Below are 18159 nucleotides of genomic sequence, written 5' to 3'. Positions count from 1 at the left end.
CAAATTCAGCTGTCAAAGAAGCTTTGTTCTAACTGGAGTTTCAGTCGGCGATCATGGATTTAAACGAGGACGGCGCAGTGGAAATTCACGTTTGCTGATCCAGCCCGATTCGATCATTTTTTCGCCTCATTCTTTCTTTTGTGAAGGTAAAGTCTTATGCAGATTCTCACCCTGTAGCATAGTTTTGAGAGGAGCATCATCCTCTAACGTCATACATGAATTGTCAAGGAACCCACGCGTTATAGTCTACCTCGATATAGTAGGCTATGTATTCTATAGTCTTTAATGCATTGTGTTTTCAAGACCACCAAAATTGGTCTGTATCGTGGAATAAAACCTGAAACTTCAGACGTTAAAATGTCAGATTGTTGCATTTTGAATGAGCTGTGAGAAATTTCAAGGTGGCCACCGATACATTTTTGGTTTATGTGACTCGGTTACATTTGACAGCTTCAGGAAATGAAAGATGTAACAATGTAGCCTAAGCAACAAGCAAAGACTGACAATGTAGCATAACAATGTAATGATAATGTATCAATTGAATATATATATATATATATATATATATATATATATATAACTACTAATTTAGTTTCATCCTGATGATTTAGGAGCCTATCCAAGACAATTAGTGTTGCCTACATCAATGATAGAATAGGCCAACAAACCAAGCGTAAAAACAAGCATTGTCAGATGGTTCTGATGGAGTCAGTTAGACCTATTTGCTACATTCTAGATGGCTACAGTATTCCCTTCTGTTTGGATCATTTTTATATTGGGGATGTTGAGGCACAATGGTTTCGGGCAGGATTTGTACTAATGGAAAGGTCTGCAGACATTTCAGTTTGGACACTAGGTAATTAGAGTTGTAGGTTTTTCAGAATATTCCATAAAGAGTGAGGCCTACTTAAAAACATTCAGAAGCTATCTTTTGTTTGAGTGTAGGTTTCATGTACAGGTAACTGCCAAAAATAAAGGATACGCCAACATAGTTTCTTAATAGGACGTTAGGACACCACGAACCAGAACAACTTTAATGCACCTTGGCATAGATTCTACAAATCTGTTCAACTCTATTATTAGAGCGATGCGACACCATTCTTCTGAGATATTCCATCATTTGGCGTTTTGTTGATGGTGGTGGAAAATGTTGTCTCAGGCGCCACTTTAGAAACTGCCATACATTTTCAATTGGGTTGAGATCTGGTGATGGCCATGGCATATGGTTTACATTGTTTTCATGCTCATGAAACCATTCAGTGACCACTCGTGCTCTGTGGATAGGGGCATTGTCATCCTATGTGGGCATAGGCATGGTAGCCACAATAATGGCCTGCCCAGCAATATACTTTATTTACTGAAGTGTTTCCATTATTTTGGCAGTTACTTGTGCAGTTACCTCTCTTGTTATCCATAGCCTATCACTACCCAGCAACCTGCATGAGCTGTGTTGAAAACTATAATTTGAAACCATTAATTTCAAGTTCAGTTGACCTAAACCGATATATAAAGGAGGACCTCTGCCCTGTGGCGCAACAGAATTTGAGTGCGTCACCATTTCTAATAAAAGGAATACTGTCATGGACTAACTGCCCATGCAAAAGCCCAGAGATATTTACATGTTGAACTGGGGAATAAACTTTGCCAAATGACCTCAGTTAATTAATGCAAAAACAATTGAGACTAGCTTTAGTTCAAAAGTTACATGGTGTCTTGTAGTGAAAAGTATAAAAGAGCTCACTCAGCTGGTGATGCATTAAAAAAAAAAAAAATTGAAGTGAGATTCACATGAGCACCACAATGTCTTTTCCCCCCCATGCTCTACCAAGGTTTTCCAACACACAGCTTTGACCTACTACCGTAACTATATTGTACTTCCAACTATGTGTAGGTAGGTTGCTTAGGATTCAAACCTTCTCAAACATAATAACATATTTTTTTGGTCATTAGGTGCCAAACATAACAACAGGTGGTGGTGTGTTAGAGCCTGTCTGCATTCCTAATTTCTGTAACTATTAGCTTACCTGTGTAATATTGGCATAAGCTCACAACCACTTGTTTCAAACATGGTCCTATTTTATAAATTGCTGTGCTGATCAATGGACAGTTCATTACCTCTGTCAAAATAATATGTAGCTTAAAGTTATGTTTGTACTTGTATTTCTTTTTGCAATAAATATGGTGTCGCTACAATAATACACATTTACAATAGGCCTATATCTAAAAATGCATACAGCCAAAGGATATATGAATATAAACTGGTATACATAATTTTAATAGCGGAACACTGTAAAGTCCATTATCCTTCTGAAGAGTATAAATTAGGCTGTTTGAGAAGCTTTGAATCCCAAGCAACCTGCCTACACATAGTTTGAAGTACAATACCAACATAGCTACTGTAGTAGGTCAAAGTTGTGTGCTGGAAAACCTTGGTAGAGTATGGGTGGAATAGGCTTTGTGGTGCTCATGTGAATTTCCTTTTTCGGCTTCAGACGATGCCTATTCTGACTTAAATTGTAGTTTTGTTTTTAATTTCCATGGTTTTTATACTGGAAGGTGACTATTATAATACAGCTTAACACATGCTCTCCCTGTGAACCCTCACAATGTTGTGCATTTTATATTTTATTTATTGAATATCCCAGCTCATAATCCTACTGATCATTGCTCAAAGCAATTGGCGAGAGCAAGGAAACAAAGACTGAAGCAAATATTTACTATGCGATTACACAATGTAGCTGGCTAGATGACTACAAGAGCGCAAAATATGGATGAGCTGTTCTCATCGGAAGGGTTCTGAAATATTCTTTCTCGCCAAGGCGAGGTGTGACTGAATATATCATAGTTATCCTCCTCGGTGGAAATGACTTGGGACAGCCCTGGTGCGTCAGATGCGAGTTGATTTTGGAGGTAGTCCAGCTGAATTCTCCCCGGGACAACGGTGATCTACTCTGGCAGCACACAGTGGAGGAATTAGATGTTCCAGTGCGACGAGGACATCAAAAAGCACAGAGATGGCCAGGCGCTCTGTCAACCAGCTGGTGTTTGCATTTCTCTGTGACAGGTGCATGCCCACAATCCTCCACTCAGACATAAAGCACTGTGTCCCCGGGAAGTACCGTAGGGATGGCGTGCATCTCACGGATGATGGAAATGACCTCTTCCATGAGAGTCTGAGAGCTGGGCCTGCATCCACAAAGTGTCTCCGAGTAGACAATTGGTCATAAGTGCTGAGAATAGAGACATTTTATTCCTACTCTTACGAGTGAAAATAAAATCTATGCATGAAGCCTCTTCAGTAATAAGGCACACCGAGTCTACAACTATTTAGGACACCTCCATGAGCTGTCCTAACCAATTAATGAAGAGTTTCCAGCAGGTGTCTTGATAATAGAAAAAGGCAGAGATTCAGTGCTTCCTGCACCATAGACAGGCAATTGCTTTGGAGTTATAGAAATATCAAAACTTTCCTTCATGAACAACCCATAAATAATCTAGACCTACATGCAACAGTACCGCTTGCACTTTTGACAATGATTTCTTATGAGGCCTTATTCTCATGACGTATGCCTAAATACTTACAACCACTAGACTAATAAATAGTCAGCTTTTCTTTTCAATTATTTCATTAAGCTGTGTGTTATTTCAAGCAGAATATCACGTTGTTATAAAAGATGCCTATAAGTGGGTAATTGAAAACATTTAATTGCGTTTGGGTAAAAATGATAGACCTTTCAAACGTTTTATCCCACATTATCGGCAAGTAACTACTGTGCCAAAACAATTGAGTTGGTTAACAGTATTGACAAGTGTGTAGATATTCTGCTTTTAAACCATTATACTGTATGATTCAGTGCAAAATGCCTATCACATTATAAAAAATATTGGGATTGGTAAAAAAGAAAGAAATATGCATGCCAACCTATTTAGAGTAAGCAAAGTGATCGTTTCAGGTGAAAATGATATCAAACTTTTTACCATTGCAACATTTGATGTATAGTCACACTCGTGGTTGTCTGAAACCTGCTATACATTTCACAGCTGGCTCATCGCGATTGGTTATTCCCCATAATTTGCTATGAGCCGTCATCACTATCACTTCCTTTGCGGTACCTCAAACTGTCATTACTAAGAGTTGACAGTTGATTTTACTCCTGGCTCAGAGTTTGTCTGAGCAGTGACTGAACATCATCCTAAAACCTACTCTGAGCTTTTTTTGTCTTAACTGGGTTTAACAGGATTCTTAGGACCTTTTCTGAGACGCTTTGTGGAGACGGGCCCTGGTCTCTCCTCCTTTCTAGCAAAATGCACGCAGTAGTACACACCCCACACTGACATTTGTCTGCCTCTCCAGAAACCCAAAGTCTCTTTTTAAGAGCCATCTAATGAATTAAAATAAGTGGGTGTGTGTCGGGAGGGGCTGTTAAAACTATTAAAGAAATATTTTTCTAAATACTCCCACACCGATCTCGACAAACTGTTTCTGTATGGACCTCGCTTTGTGCATGGGGGCATTGTCATGCTGAAACAGGAAAGGGCCTTCCCAAAATTGTTGCCACAAAGTTGTATGCACAGAATCGTCTAGAAAGTCATTGTATGTGGTAGTGTAAAGATTTTCCTTCACTGGAACTCAAGGGCCTAACCCGAACCATGAGAAACTAGCCCCAGATCATTATTCCTCATCCACCAAACTTTACAGTTGGCATTATACATTGGGTCAGGTAGCGTTCTTCTGGCATGTGCCACACCCAGATTCATCAGTCGGACTGCCAGATGGTGAAGCGTGATTCATCACTCCAGAGAACGCGTTTCCACTTCTTCAGAGTCCAATGGCTGCAAGCCTTACTCTATTCCAGCCAACGCTTGGCATTGTGCATGGTGATCTTAGGCTCGGCTGTGGAAACCCATTTCATGATGCTCCTGACAAACAGTTCTGGTGCTTCCAGAGGCAGTTTGGAGCTCGGTAGTGAGTGTTGCAACCGAGCTTAGATGATTTTAACGCACTACATGCTTCAGAACTCGGCAGTCCCGTTCTGTGAGCTTGTCGCCTACCATTTCGCAACTGAGCCGTTGTTTCTCCTAGACGTTTCCACTTCACAATAACCACACTTACAGTTGACCAGGGTAGCTCTATCAAGGCAGATGCCACCTTTCCAACTGACTTGTTGGAAAGGTGGCATCCCATGACGGTGCCATTTTGAATGTACTGAGCTCTTCAGTACGGGCCATTCTACTGCCAATGTTTGCTATGCAGATTTGTCGGCAACAGGTGTGGTTGAAATTGCAGAATCCATTAATTTGGAGTAGTGTCCGCATACTTTTGGCCATGTAGTGTATCTCCTTCAAGAGGGAAACCTGCATTGTTCTGATCCACAGGCAGGAACTCTAACCATTTATACTATTAATCCTGATCTTAACACATTCACTTCGACAGACCATTTAAACGTCTGGAAGCGTTTGTTTCTAAATTATTTTCTTCATTCACTCAGTCATAATTGCATGTTTATTTTTCTTGCTTGGTCAATATACAATAGTCTAAAATAGTTGATTTGTTGAAAACAGACTTATTTAGTCACGTAGTTAACCAAAGTAGCAAGCATCTAATTTTATTTTGACTGCAAGCTTCTGCGACCTGATCTCATAGCGTTTTGTTTTATTCCTAGACACTCTATTTAGTATGATATGTTTCGTATGGGTGTATTAATTTGTGGATGACCATCATCCTTTTTGTATATGTTACAAATTAAAATGTGTTTATGTTACGAAATGCACAAATTCCAATTTGTACAGTATGTTATGAATTTCCAATACTTATGATACATTACGAATGACAATTTGTTGTGGCTAATGTTAGCTAGGTGGCTAACGTTAGCTAGGTTAGGGTTGGGAGTTAAGTTAAAGGGATGGCTAACATGCTAAGTAGTTGCAAAGTAGCTAAAAAGTAGTAAGTAGTTGCAAGGTTGGTAATTAGCTAAAATGCTAAAGTTGTCCATGATGAAGTTGGAACACTCAACCTTTTGGGTTGCTAGACATTCGTGTTATATGCCCATCCACACCATTATGATCCCTGCCTCCTACAAACAAAGACTGAAGAAGGAAGTTCTGGTAATCAGGTCTGTACAACGCTGGTCTGACCAATCAGAATCCAAGCACCAAGACTGTGGTGATCATGTGGACTGGAGTATGTTCCGGGTCACCTCTGGGTATTTTTTATTTAACCTATATTTAACTAGGCAAGTCAGTTAAGAACAAGTTCTTATTTACAATGATGGTCTAGGAACAGTGGGTTAACTGCCATGTTCATGGGCAGAACGACAGATTTTTACCTTGTCAGCTCGGGGATTAAGTCTAGCAATCTTTCGATTACTTGCCCAACGCTCTAACCACTAGGCTACCTGCCGCCCTTATAACATCAATGAATACACCAACTCAGACACCGGATTTAGAAAAAATGCATAGATGTGATACCAATGGTTTCTTCCAAAACTTACCCAAATCAAAAACTGTGGACCAGACGGCATCCCTAGCTGTGCCCTTAGAGTATGTGCAGACCAGCTAGCTGTTGTGTTTTTGGACATTTTCAATCTCTCTCTAGCTCAGGCCGTTATCCCCACCTGTTTCAAGATGACCACTATCATCCCTGTGCCCAAGAAAGGGAAAGTAACTGAACTGAATGACTAATGACTAATGACCCTCTCCGAAGAAGATCATCAGGAACCTAAGCCACCTGAGCCATGGCCTGTTCTCCCCAATTCCATCACTCAGATCCTGGCAATACAGACATCCTACTCTGCCCCCACCCCAATGGGCATTTTATCATGCTGAATAGCCACTACTCCTCCCCCCCCTGCCTTTCAATGGACAATTACCCTGCCCACACCCCAATGTACATTTTATATTTAAGCAATAAGGCCCACGGAGGTGTGGTATATGGCAAATATATTCATGGCTAAGGTCTGTTCTTAAGCATGATGCAATGCGGAGTGCCTGGACACAGCCCTTAGCCGTGGTATACTGGCCATGTACAGTATCACAAACCCCAGAGGTGCCTTATTGCTATTATAAACTGGTTACCAATGTAATTAGAGCAATAAAAATACATGTTTCCTCATACCTGTGGTATACGGTCTGATATACCAAGGCTTTCAACCAATCAGCATCCAGAGCTCAAACCATCATTGTCACATTTGTCACTATAAAGTCCATGGAGAGTAAGAGCACCTCCTTAGGAAACACTGTCACCACCGATAAATCCATGATAATTTCAATAAGCATTTTTCCACGGTTGGCCATGCTTTCCACCTGGTTACCCTACCCCAGCCAACATCTCAGCACCCCCTGCAGCAACATCTCAGCACCCTACCCCGGCCAACACCCCCCGCGCTTTCTAAAATCTTCGAAAGCCAAGTTAATAAACAGATCACCGACCATCTCAAATCCCACCGTACCTTCTCCACTATGCAATCTGGTTCCCGAGCTGGTCACGGGTGTACCTCAGCCATGCTCAAGGTCCTAAATGATATCATAACCGCCATCAATAAGAGACAGTACTGTGCAGCCGTCTTCATCGACCTGGCCAAGGCTTTATACATCTGGCCCTTCTTTGGACACTCTGCTAATAAACCTACAAAAGAGCTTCTACGCCATAACACTTCTTCCGTGGCCTCCAACTGCTTTTAAATGCTAGTAAAACTAAGTGCATGCTCTTCAACCGATGGCTGCCCGCACCCTCCCGCCCGACTAGCATCACTACTCTGGAGGGTTCTGACCTAGAATATGTGGACAACTACAAATACCTAGGTGTCTGGTTAGACTATAAACTCTTCTTCCAGACTCACGTTAAGCATCTCCAATCCAAAATTAAATCTAGAATCGGCTTCCTATTTCGCAACAAAGCCTCTTTCACTCATGCTGCCAAACATACCCTTGTGAAACTGACTATCCTACTGATCCTTGACTTTGGCGACGTCATTTACAAAATAGCCCCCAACACTCTACTCAGCAAACTGGCTGTAGTCCATCACAGTGCCATCCGTTTTGTCACCAAAGCCCCATATACTACCCACCACTGCGACCTGTATGCTCTCGTTGGCTGGCCCTCAATGCATATTTGTCGCCAAACCCACTGGCTCCAGGTCATCTGTAAGTCTTTTCTAGGTAAAGCCCTTATCTCAGCTCACTGGTCACCATAGCAACCCCCACCTGTAGCACGTGCTCCAGTAGGTATATTGCACTGGTCATCCCCAAAGCCAACACTTCCTTTGGCCGCCTTTCCTTCCAGTTCTCTGCTGCCAATGACTGGAACGAATTGCAAAAATCTCTGAAGCTGGAGTCTTATATCTCCTTCTCTAACTTTAAGCGACAGCAGTCAGAGCAGCTAACAATAACTGTACATGTACACAGCCAATCTGTAAATAGCACACCTAACTACCTCATCCCAATATTATTACTTACCCTCTGGCTCTTTTGCACCCCAGTATTTCTACTTGTACATAATCTGCACATCTATCACTCCAGTATTAATGCTAAATTGTAATTTCTCTTTTCTATTGTGTTATTGACTATACATTTGTTTATGTGTAACTCTGTTGTTTTTGTCGCACTGCTTTGCTTTATCTTGGCCAGGTCACAGTTGTAAATGAGGACTTGTTCTCAACTGGGCTACCTGGTTAAATAAAGGTGAAATAATAAATAAAAAACAGTTGTAAATGCGTGTGTAATATATATATATATTTTTTTCATTCACACCTGCACTATTGGAGCTCGGAGCTCAATAATTTTACTGTACACTGCAACTAGGCATGAGTCTAAATAAAAATCTATCTATAGTAACAATGTTATACATAGGAACTGCTATGTAATTACATGGTAATAGCTCTAGGCCTACAGGTTAAATATGCAGTATTTATCAGGGTAAATGACTGTACATCTGTGTGGTATATTTATCACACCAACTCTTGTCTCTTCCATCTTTTCCAGGCACAGTCCAGGGTGAGGCAACATGTCAGACAAGATGTCCAGTTTCCTCCACATCGGGGACATCTGCTCTCTCTATGCAGAGGGCTCCACCAGTGGATTTATCAGCACTTTAGGGTATGTCTGTCTGCCTACTGTTATACTGCTGCATATGAATCCAATCCCTCTCAACTTGAAAGACGCACATGCTCATAGATTCATGTCTGTCACAGTACACATCCAATGTCAGACACGGGTTGGTATACATTTACACATAAACATGCACATACACACAGAGCCAGGTACCAGTGAAATAATGAACCTGGTTGGTTTTGGGGGCCAGGGAGACAGCTGGAACTGCTGCCAAGGTGATAATGTCAAATAATGTAGGGGTTTATTTAATGGCTTAGTCAGAGTCATGGCTTTATTTCACAAGCTTTAATAATGTTTGCTCCTCTAGTGTTATTAGCAGAATAAAGCTTTACTCATTCCATTGTTATTAAAGTAATGCCGGTTTCAGCTGAAGTGGTGGAGCATATAATAATAAAAGCTAGATTGCAGAATGCTTGTCGTTGAGGTGATAATGTTCTATGCCCTTAGAAGACATTTTGAGAAATGGATAGGGAGAGAGTGTTTGGAGCTGGAGTGTGAGAGGCAGAGGTCACAGAACATTTTTGGAGTCCAGCTGAGGATGTAGAGAGGGAGGACTGAGGACACAGAAGTGAGGGGGTTAAAGGTGAGGGGGAGGAGAAAGTGAAACAGTAGGGACGGTGAGTGTCAGGGAAGAGAGGAATGTGTTTGAACAAGTGAAATGTTATATTGAATGGGATAGTGTCAGTGGGATACGGAGCAGGAGATGTGTTGGCTGTTTATAGGATGTGTTGGCTGTCCTTTTTGTCTCTTCCAAGTTGTACCAATTGTAAAACCATGAAATGATGGTCCTAAGTGGCTTAAATTATTTTGCTTCCTGTGTTTGAATTTAAATATTGAGAGCTTATGCTGTATACATTTAAACAGAAGCGATTGCTCAAATTAAACTGTACATTTTAAACTGTACATTTTAACATTTTAACTCGTCCTTCCCCTGTGTGATCACACCCATTTAACAGAATTTCATGCCTAAATTTTCATCACGGCTCAGTGAGGGTTGAGGGAGATCATTGACTGAAGCATGAGCTGAATTCACAACAAGGCTGATGGGCTTGACAACACTTCTAGTTCTCTGGTGTCAGAGCTGCGAAACTGCCTCGTCTCCTTCCTGTTCCTCCCTTCTATTTTCTGCTCCTGCCTGTTTGTTGTTCTTTTCCCTCAGTGAAAATGAACACGGTATCTGTGTTGCCATCTCCACTCTTAGCCTCCTTTTTAGCATTGTCATCCATGCCTCTTAATCATACATCATCACTATCTGGCCCTTTGCTGGGCCCCCATTCAAGCCTTACCCTGCCATCTCTCAAGAAGCCCCTGCTCTTACACAAATTGCGTAACCAGGCCATGGAAACAAATGTGTGCATGGCTTTGAAGAGCAGCACCTTGACCATACTCGGCTGTCAAGCTGCCAGCCTGGTAATCATTTTTTTTCTCTCCCCCTGGTCCCCTCTCTGTTGTGGTTGCTCTCTGTTAGGAGATGAGCTGAAGGGAATGAGCTATATTTAGAAACAGCAGGCAGTGTACAGGAGGCTGTGATACTGTTGGTTGTCTTTGTGTATCATACTGACCATTATAAAGCTTTGTAACGAGCCACCTGGTCTGCAGCTGGTTTTGAGAGGACAGTTCTGTTCACTACTGTAACAGGGGTCTGGCCTGGGCTGGCTGCTTCCTGGAGCACAGAGCAAGACTGCTGCCCTTTGCTGATTTTACATCAACGTTATTACACCTCTTTACATTATTACACCTCTTTACATTATTACACCTCTTTACATTATTACACCTCTTTACAGGCTCTGCATAGAAATTCAGTTGAATGACGTCTAGCATTTTCCTTGTAGTGTGTAGGCTGTATTGTTCTGTAGGACATTATTGTATTGTTTAAATAATGTGTAATTCATACAGATACATTTATCCATGATCTGTACAATTCAGGTCATCCATGTGATGCATGGACAAGATATTATTAAATAAAACAAATAGTTTTAGGCAATCGTAACCCAATTCATTTCCCTTGGGGATATGCTTACAGTGTGTTTTTAAAAATTTAAACAATATAATAATGTCCTACAATACATAGCCTGCACAGGCTATAAATGGAAAATGCTGACTGGACTGGCTCCAGAACCCCATCGAGGTGTCATATTTATCTTTCCGACTACCTGCCAAGCATCCTGTGTTTTGCAGCCAGGAGTAAATCTGAGGCCTATAATGGACTGAGCTTTTATGAAATGGATTATTCCATGGGTGTTATACCTGTGTAGTAACACTGTAAATACTATAGTAACAGCATTGTAGTTCCATATTATTTTAATAAGTGCTTTGAGTGTGCTATATAATGACAAATGAAGGGAGTTGAGTGTTACTACACAAGTAGAATAAGGAACGGTCTCTATTCCACTTGTGTAATTACAATAAACATTCAACTCCATAAATGTTATTATTTAACAATACTATGTAACATGTCAATACAACGTTGTGCCTTGTGTAATGTGTTGCTACACAGGTTATAAGAGCAACAACTCTTATCAGACACCAATAGTGTTAATGGCTCAGCAGAATGCTCCAAGAATGATGATCCATATGAGGACTTAGTCCCAATCTCGCATGGCTGCACCAAAATAGGAATCAGACAGAGAGTGGTCCTCTGTAGCTCAGATGGTACAGAATGGCGCTTGCAACGCCAATGTCGTGGGTTTGATTCCCCCGGACCACCTGTACGTAAAAGGTATGCATGCATGACTGTACAGATGTAGGATCTTACACTGAACAAAAAATACATGCAACAATTTCAAAGATTTTACTGAGTTACGGGTCATATAAGGAAATCGGTCATTTGAAATAAATTCAAATCTATGGATTTCACGTGACTGGGAGTACAGATATGCATCTGTTGGTCACAGATACCTTAAAAAAAACGTAGGGGTGTGGATCAGAAAACCAGTCAGTCTGTTACCACCATTTGCCTCATGCAGCGCAACACATTTCCTTCGCATACTCTTAGAGAAAAGGGTTCCAAAAGGCTTCTTTGTGTGTCCCCATAGGAGAACCCGTTTTGGCTCCTCTGTGGAAAGGGTTCTACCTGGAACCAAATAGGGTTCTCCTATGGGGACACCCAAAGAACCCTTTTGGAACCAGCTTGCCACTGGCCATCAAAGGTGAGCATTTGCACACTGAAGTCATTTATGACGCCGAACTGCAGTCAGGTCAAGACCCTGGTGAGGATAACGAGCAAGCAGATGAGCTTCCCTGAGACGGTTCCTAACAATCTGTGCAGAAATTCTTCGGTTGTGCAAACCCACAGTTTCATCAGCTGTCCAGATGGCTAGTCTCAGACCATCCCGCAGGTGAAGAAGGTGGATGTGGAGGTCCTGGGCTGGTGTGGTTACACATGGTCTGGGGTATTGAGGCCGGTTGGACTTATTGCCAAATTCTCTACAACAACATTGGAGGCGGCGTATGGTAGAGAAATTAACCTTAAATTCTCTGGCAACAGCTCTGGTGGAAATTTCTGCAGTCAGCATGCCAATTGCAGATTCCTTCAAAACTGGAGATGTCTGTGGCATTGTTGTGTGACAAAACTGCACAGTTTAGAGTTGCCTTTTATTGTCCCCAGCACAAGGTGTACTACCTGTGTAATTATCATGCTGTTTTAATTGGCTTCCTGATATGCCACACTTGTCAGGTGGATGGATTATCTTAACAAAGGGGAAATGCTCACTAACAGGGATGTAAACAAACTTGTGTACCACATTTGAGAGAAATAAGCTTTTTGTGCATATGAAACATTTCTGTGATCTTTTATTTCAACACATGAAACATGGGACCAACACTTTAAATGTTGCGTTTTATATTTTTGTTCAGTATAATTTGAGCCAGTTTGCTACAGCAGGAAAATAATCCTGCAGCAACAGGAAATGGAAATTATGTGGATTATAATTACTGGAATAGTTTGTAGGGGGTTGCTACATTTTTTTGTTAGGACAAATCAGATCTGACATTTCAAAGAGGAAATACTAACTATACTAACTTTTTCAAAACTCAAATACACTACAAGTTTGCATTTCACTTTGGACAAAAGCATCTGTTAAATGGCATATATTGTTAAATTATTATATATTAGAGTGCTTGATGAATGCCATTCACAGATGTTCAGGTGTTAAAATTCCAAGTGCCTCTATCAAGTCAGCTGTGTTAAGTTTAATAAGGCTCAATGGATTTAGATGTTTAAAAGTTAGGCTAAATGTGAATAGCCATGTAATACTAAGTATTAGTAATAATAATGCAAAAAAATCTAGAGCCCTTGAAACCCAAGAGTTTTAACCACCTAAAAGCTTTATTTACAGGCACAGCCCCAATCGTTTAATACTCCTCATTTCACCAGCTTCTCCCAAACCAAATATTTATTTTCATAAAACCCCCTTAATACACATTTCAGCCAGGAATTCAGAGGAAATTTCAGCTAAAGCTGTTCTTGCTCCGTTTATTTTTAGCTCAGAAGGTTTGGTTTAGTTCTGAGTGAGCAGACTGGCTTAGTATTGCTATGAATGCCCTTACAGCAGGTAGAGGATGAAACATAGTTCATCCACTAATTAGACTGCTTGATTTCAGGCCTTTATGTCCTTATACTGTAGCTTCTCTCAATGTGCGGCCTCCAGAGAGCACTGTGCCCTGCTCGGCGAAAATTAGGCATACTGAGTTTGATGGACAGTTCCCACAGCAATCTGCCCTCTACGCCTCTTGACCAATAATCTTGTCGTTGATACAATGAGGTAGTGCCATTATGCACTGTGATGCTGATTGGTGATGCATGCAGGGTTAACAGTCTCTCTGCCACCTAACTCCAAGTCCTCCTGACTTCAGAGTCTGGAAAGGCTCTTGATGTTGTCGGCACGATGGGTCGATAAGGATAACACAGTGCTACCAAGGACTGTGGGCTCTCCTTCCCCGTGACCGAGGTGAGTAAGACAGTTAAACGTGTTAACCTTCGCAAGGCTGACGGCCCAGATGGCATCCCTAGCCACGTCCTCAGAGCATGCGTAAACACGCCAGCCAGCTGGTCTGTTTACAGACATATTCAATCTCTCCCTATCACAGCCTGCCATCCCCACATTTTTCAAGATTGCCACCATTGTTCCTGTACACAAGAATGCAAAGGTAACTTAACTAAATGACTATCGCCCCGTAGCACTCACTTCTGTCATCATGAAGTGCTTTGAGAGACTAGTCAAGGATCATATCACCTCCACCTTACCTGTCACCCTAGACCCACTTCAATTTTCTTACAGTCCTAATAGGTTCACAGACGATGCAATCGCCATCACACTGCACACTGCCCTATCCCATCTAGAGGAATACCTATGTAAGAATCCTGTTCATTGACTATACAGTAGCTCAGCATTCAACACAATAGTACCCTCCAAGCTGATCATCAAGCTCGAGTCCCTGGGTCTGAACCCCACCCTGTGCGGGTCCTGGACTTTCTGACGGTCGCCCCCAGGTGGTGAAGGTAGGAAACAACAGTTCCACTTCACTGATCCTCAACACTAGGGCCCCACAAGGGTGTGTGCTCAGCCCCCTCCTGTACTCCCTGTTCACCCATGCCTGCGTTGGCCATTCACGCCTCAAACTCAATCATCAGGTTTGTGGACGACACAACCTTAGTAGGCTTGATTACCAACAACGACAAGACAGCCTACAGGGAGGAGTTGAGGGCTCTGGGAGTGTGGTGTCAGAAATTTTCCTCCCACTCAACGTCAACAAAACAAAGGAGATTATTTTGGACGTCAGCAGAGGGAGCACCCCCCTAGCCACATCGACGGGACAGCAGTGGAGAAGGTGGAAAGTTCCTCATCGTACATATCACTGACCAACTGAAATGGTCCACCCACACAGGCAGTGTGGTGAAGAAGGCGCAACAACACCTCTTCAACCTCCAGGAGGCTGAAGAATTATGGCTTTGCACCTAAAACCCTCACAAACTTTTACAGATGCACAATTGAGAGCATCCTGTCGGGTTTCATCACCGCCTGGTATGGCAACTGCACTGCCCGCAACCCCAAGGCTCTCAAGGGCGGTGCGGTCTGCACAGCGCATCACTGAGGGCGAACTACCAGCCCTCCAGGACACCTACAGCACCCAATGTCACAGGACAGCCAAAAATATCATCAAGGACAACCACCCAAGCCACTACCTGTTCACCCCACTATCATACAGAAGGAGAGATCAGTACAGGTGCATAAGAACTGGGACTGAGAGACTGGAAAAACAGCTTCTATCTCAAGGCCATCAGACTATTACATAGCCATCACTAACACAGAGAGGCTGCTGCCTACATACAGACTTGAAATCATTGGTCACTTTTAATCATGTCATTTTAATAATGTTTACATATCTTGCATTACTCATCTCATGTAAATACTGTATTGTATACTATTTACTGTATCTTAGTCTGCCGCTCTGACATTGCTCGTCCATATATTTATAACTCCTTTCCTTTAATTTTTGTGTCTTGTTAGATATTGCTGCACTGTCGGAACTAGAAGCACAAGCATTTCGCTACACCCGCAATAACACGTGTATGTAACCAATAAAATTTGATCATGATTGGTTTTCATTTGTGTCTTTCGCACTCAAACATCCACATGGACAGCCACACAAAGCCCTGAGCACCGCACCCTTCCAATACAGTTGTTGTGTTTTCAAATCCAATCAACGTGAGGTCTCAACCCCCCCCCCCCCCCCCCTCCCCCCCCAGAAAAAGAAAACGTCTGAGAACCAATCAAAGCTCATTAAGAAATAAGCACAAATCTGTGCAAATATTGTATTTACAACGGCCTCCTGTCCAGACCGGTGTGTGAGCTCTCCCTCGCTGACCATGTGAGTTGCATCAGCCAGGCTAGGAGTAGCATAGATCAAACAGGTTGTAGTTATGAGTAAAAGAGAGGTTTTAAATCCGGATGGAGATTACAGTATTGAGCGACTCAACAGCATTCTGTGCTGTGTGTGTGTACCAGTAGCATTCACTGCTCAGAATGAAACTTGTGGCTGATGTATTGTTTGTCTGTTTCTGCAGGCTAGATGTATGTGTAGTTAGAGGGATGAGTGTTTGATTGACAGCTGTCATTGCTCCTCCTGTTCCCAGGCTTGTGGATGACCGCTGTGTGGTACAGCCAGACACAGGGGACCTCAACAACCCGCCCAAGAAGTTCAGAGGTAATGAGTACACCCCTTCTATCACTCTGTACAGGCTGCTGTTCAAATGCAAGCGTCCAACCCACACTGTGGGATCAAAGAGTCAGCAAGGAGTTAAGGCATTGACTTCATGTGACCTTTTTTTCACTCTAGTTTCCTCTCTTAGTCCAGTCTCTGCTCAGATGTCATTACAATGGATATGATGTCAGCTGGAAAAGGCCTTGTAGAATCTCTTCCAACTCTGAGGCCATCATTGCAAGAGGATTATAACTAAGTACTGTGGGTTTAACCCAGTGGTTTGTGCTCCATGTAAGCATTACAACTAGTAGTTGACACTGAGGGGTTTTTAAAGGTATGTTGAGACATGGAGCCATGACCCCTGATCCTTTGTTATGACATGTGAACTGATGTCTGTGGAAATTAAACTCTACTGAAGCTAATTAACCTTGTATTCACCTGCCTCCCCTCACTGAAATGTGGCACTAGACTATACTACAGTACAGGCTACATTACAGTAGAGTTAATACACCACATTGTGTCACCTAGTGAGAGGCCTGTGTTGACTGTGGTGGGGGTGGTTAACTCCGATGCCCTTTGTTCTTTCACCGCTAAACTAAAATGTTCCTTATACTTGTATCTGGTAGTGGCAGCGTTTTTTTATTTTTATTAAAGGTGTTGGCAAATGTATCTAATGTCTTCAGACTATGAAAAGATGGCAGAGTGCCATGTTTCTTTCATTATTGAGGCTGATTCATGCAGTCCATTTCCTGCAAATGTAAGCAGTGTGGATTACGCCAGAACAGAGTTTAGTGTTTCTGAGACTGTCTGGAACAGGCTTGTGTGTTCTGTGAGTAAGAGATAGTAGGCTATTTACTGACAGTTTCTCAAGGCATTTAGGATTGTCAGCAATACATTTTAGTCATTTAGCAGACGCTGTTATCCAGAGCGACTTACATTGCATTCATCTTAAGGTAGCTAGGTGAGACAACAGCATCACAATCGTAGCACGGGGGGAGGGGGGACTTATTTAAGATACTCTTCTTTTAAGATACTCGTGAGACTTATTTACGATACTCTTTTTCAGAAGATGGGCAGGGACTGACAGAAGACGGAAGCTTTTTCCACCATTGGAGAGCCAGAACAGAGAAGTGCTTTGACTACAAGACTAAGCTAGTATATAGCCTGGTCATGAGTCGTGCTCAGGGTTCATGCATTAGATCTGATTGATCTACATACAGTACATCTTTCATGACAGGTCTGACAGGCTACACTGCTCATATTCAAAGTATTTCTATGAACAGATTAGCATTCCAAATCATATAGATTGATGCAGTAGTGCCGATGATGCATCCTACTGGGTGTTGAACTCCTGTGTGTTGCCAGGGTTTGCCTACAGTAATGTTGCCTGTGAAATGTCAAACTATTTGGTGGTTTTGAGGCCCATTTGTCCCTAAAGCGAGCCCTGGACATTTTCTTGATGTTGATTGCAAACCCTTGTTCCCAGCTTGCTGTTATTGGGGTTTGGATTTGAACAGGCTGAGGCAGCAACAAAAATGGTTGTTTGATGTGAGATTCTGTTTACTTCGCTTTCACTTTAACTAGAGCTTCATATCTTCAGAGGCATCTTAATCCATTAACAACACTATCCTCCTCCGAAGAAAAAATCATTCTACGAGTGTATTTTGATGCCACTGCTGTTTCATACTTGGATGTTTTGGAATTCACCTTTATTGCTTCAACACATCTAATGCCATGGGTTTGTTGTATAGTCATTCAACAACACCAAATTGTCAGCCCAATTACTGTGATTAAAGAGGTGATAGTACACTGGGATTCGTGCCTTCACTGGTGTCAGCCATGGCAATT

General features: G+C 42.1%; 1 protein-coding gene across 1 annotated transcript in view; it reads left to right on the top strand.

Moving 5' to 3' along the window:
* The window catches only part of LOC139371277 (inositol 1,4,5-trisphosphate-gated calcium channel ITPR1-like), a 144442-nt gene continuing 126283 nt past the window's right edge, over window positions 1-18159 (top strand). The window contains exons 1-3 of the mRNA XM_071111561.1: window positions 1-146; window positions 8980-9093; window positions 16244-16314. Of these exons, the coding sequence (XP_070967662.1) occupies window positions 9002-9093; window positions 16244-16314 (163 nt within the window). The 5' untranslated portion in view covers window positions 1-146; window positions 8980-9001. The remainder of the gene's footprint in view (window positions 147-8979; window positions 9094-16243; window positions 16315-18159) is intronic.

The sequence above is a fragment of the Oncorhynchus clarkii genome, chromosome 17, assembly GCF_045791955.1.
Source record: "Oncorhynchus clarkii lewisi isolate Uvic-CL-2024 chromosome 17, UVic_Ocla_1.0, whole genome shotgun sequence".
Lineage (NCBI taxonomy): Eukaryota > Metazoa > Chordata > Actinopteri > Salmoniformes > Salmonidae > Oncorhynchus > Oncorhynchus clarkii.
This window is presented reverse-complemented; position numbering and strand designations above follow the sequence as displayed.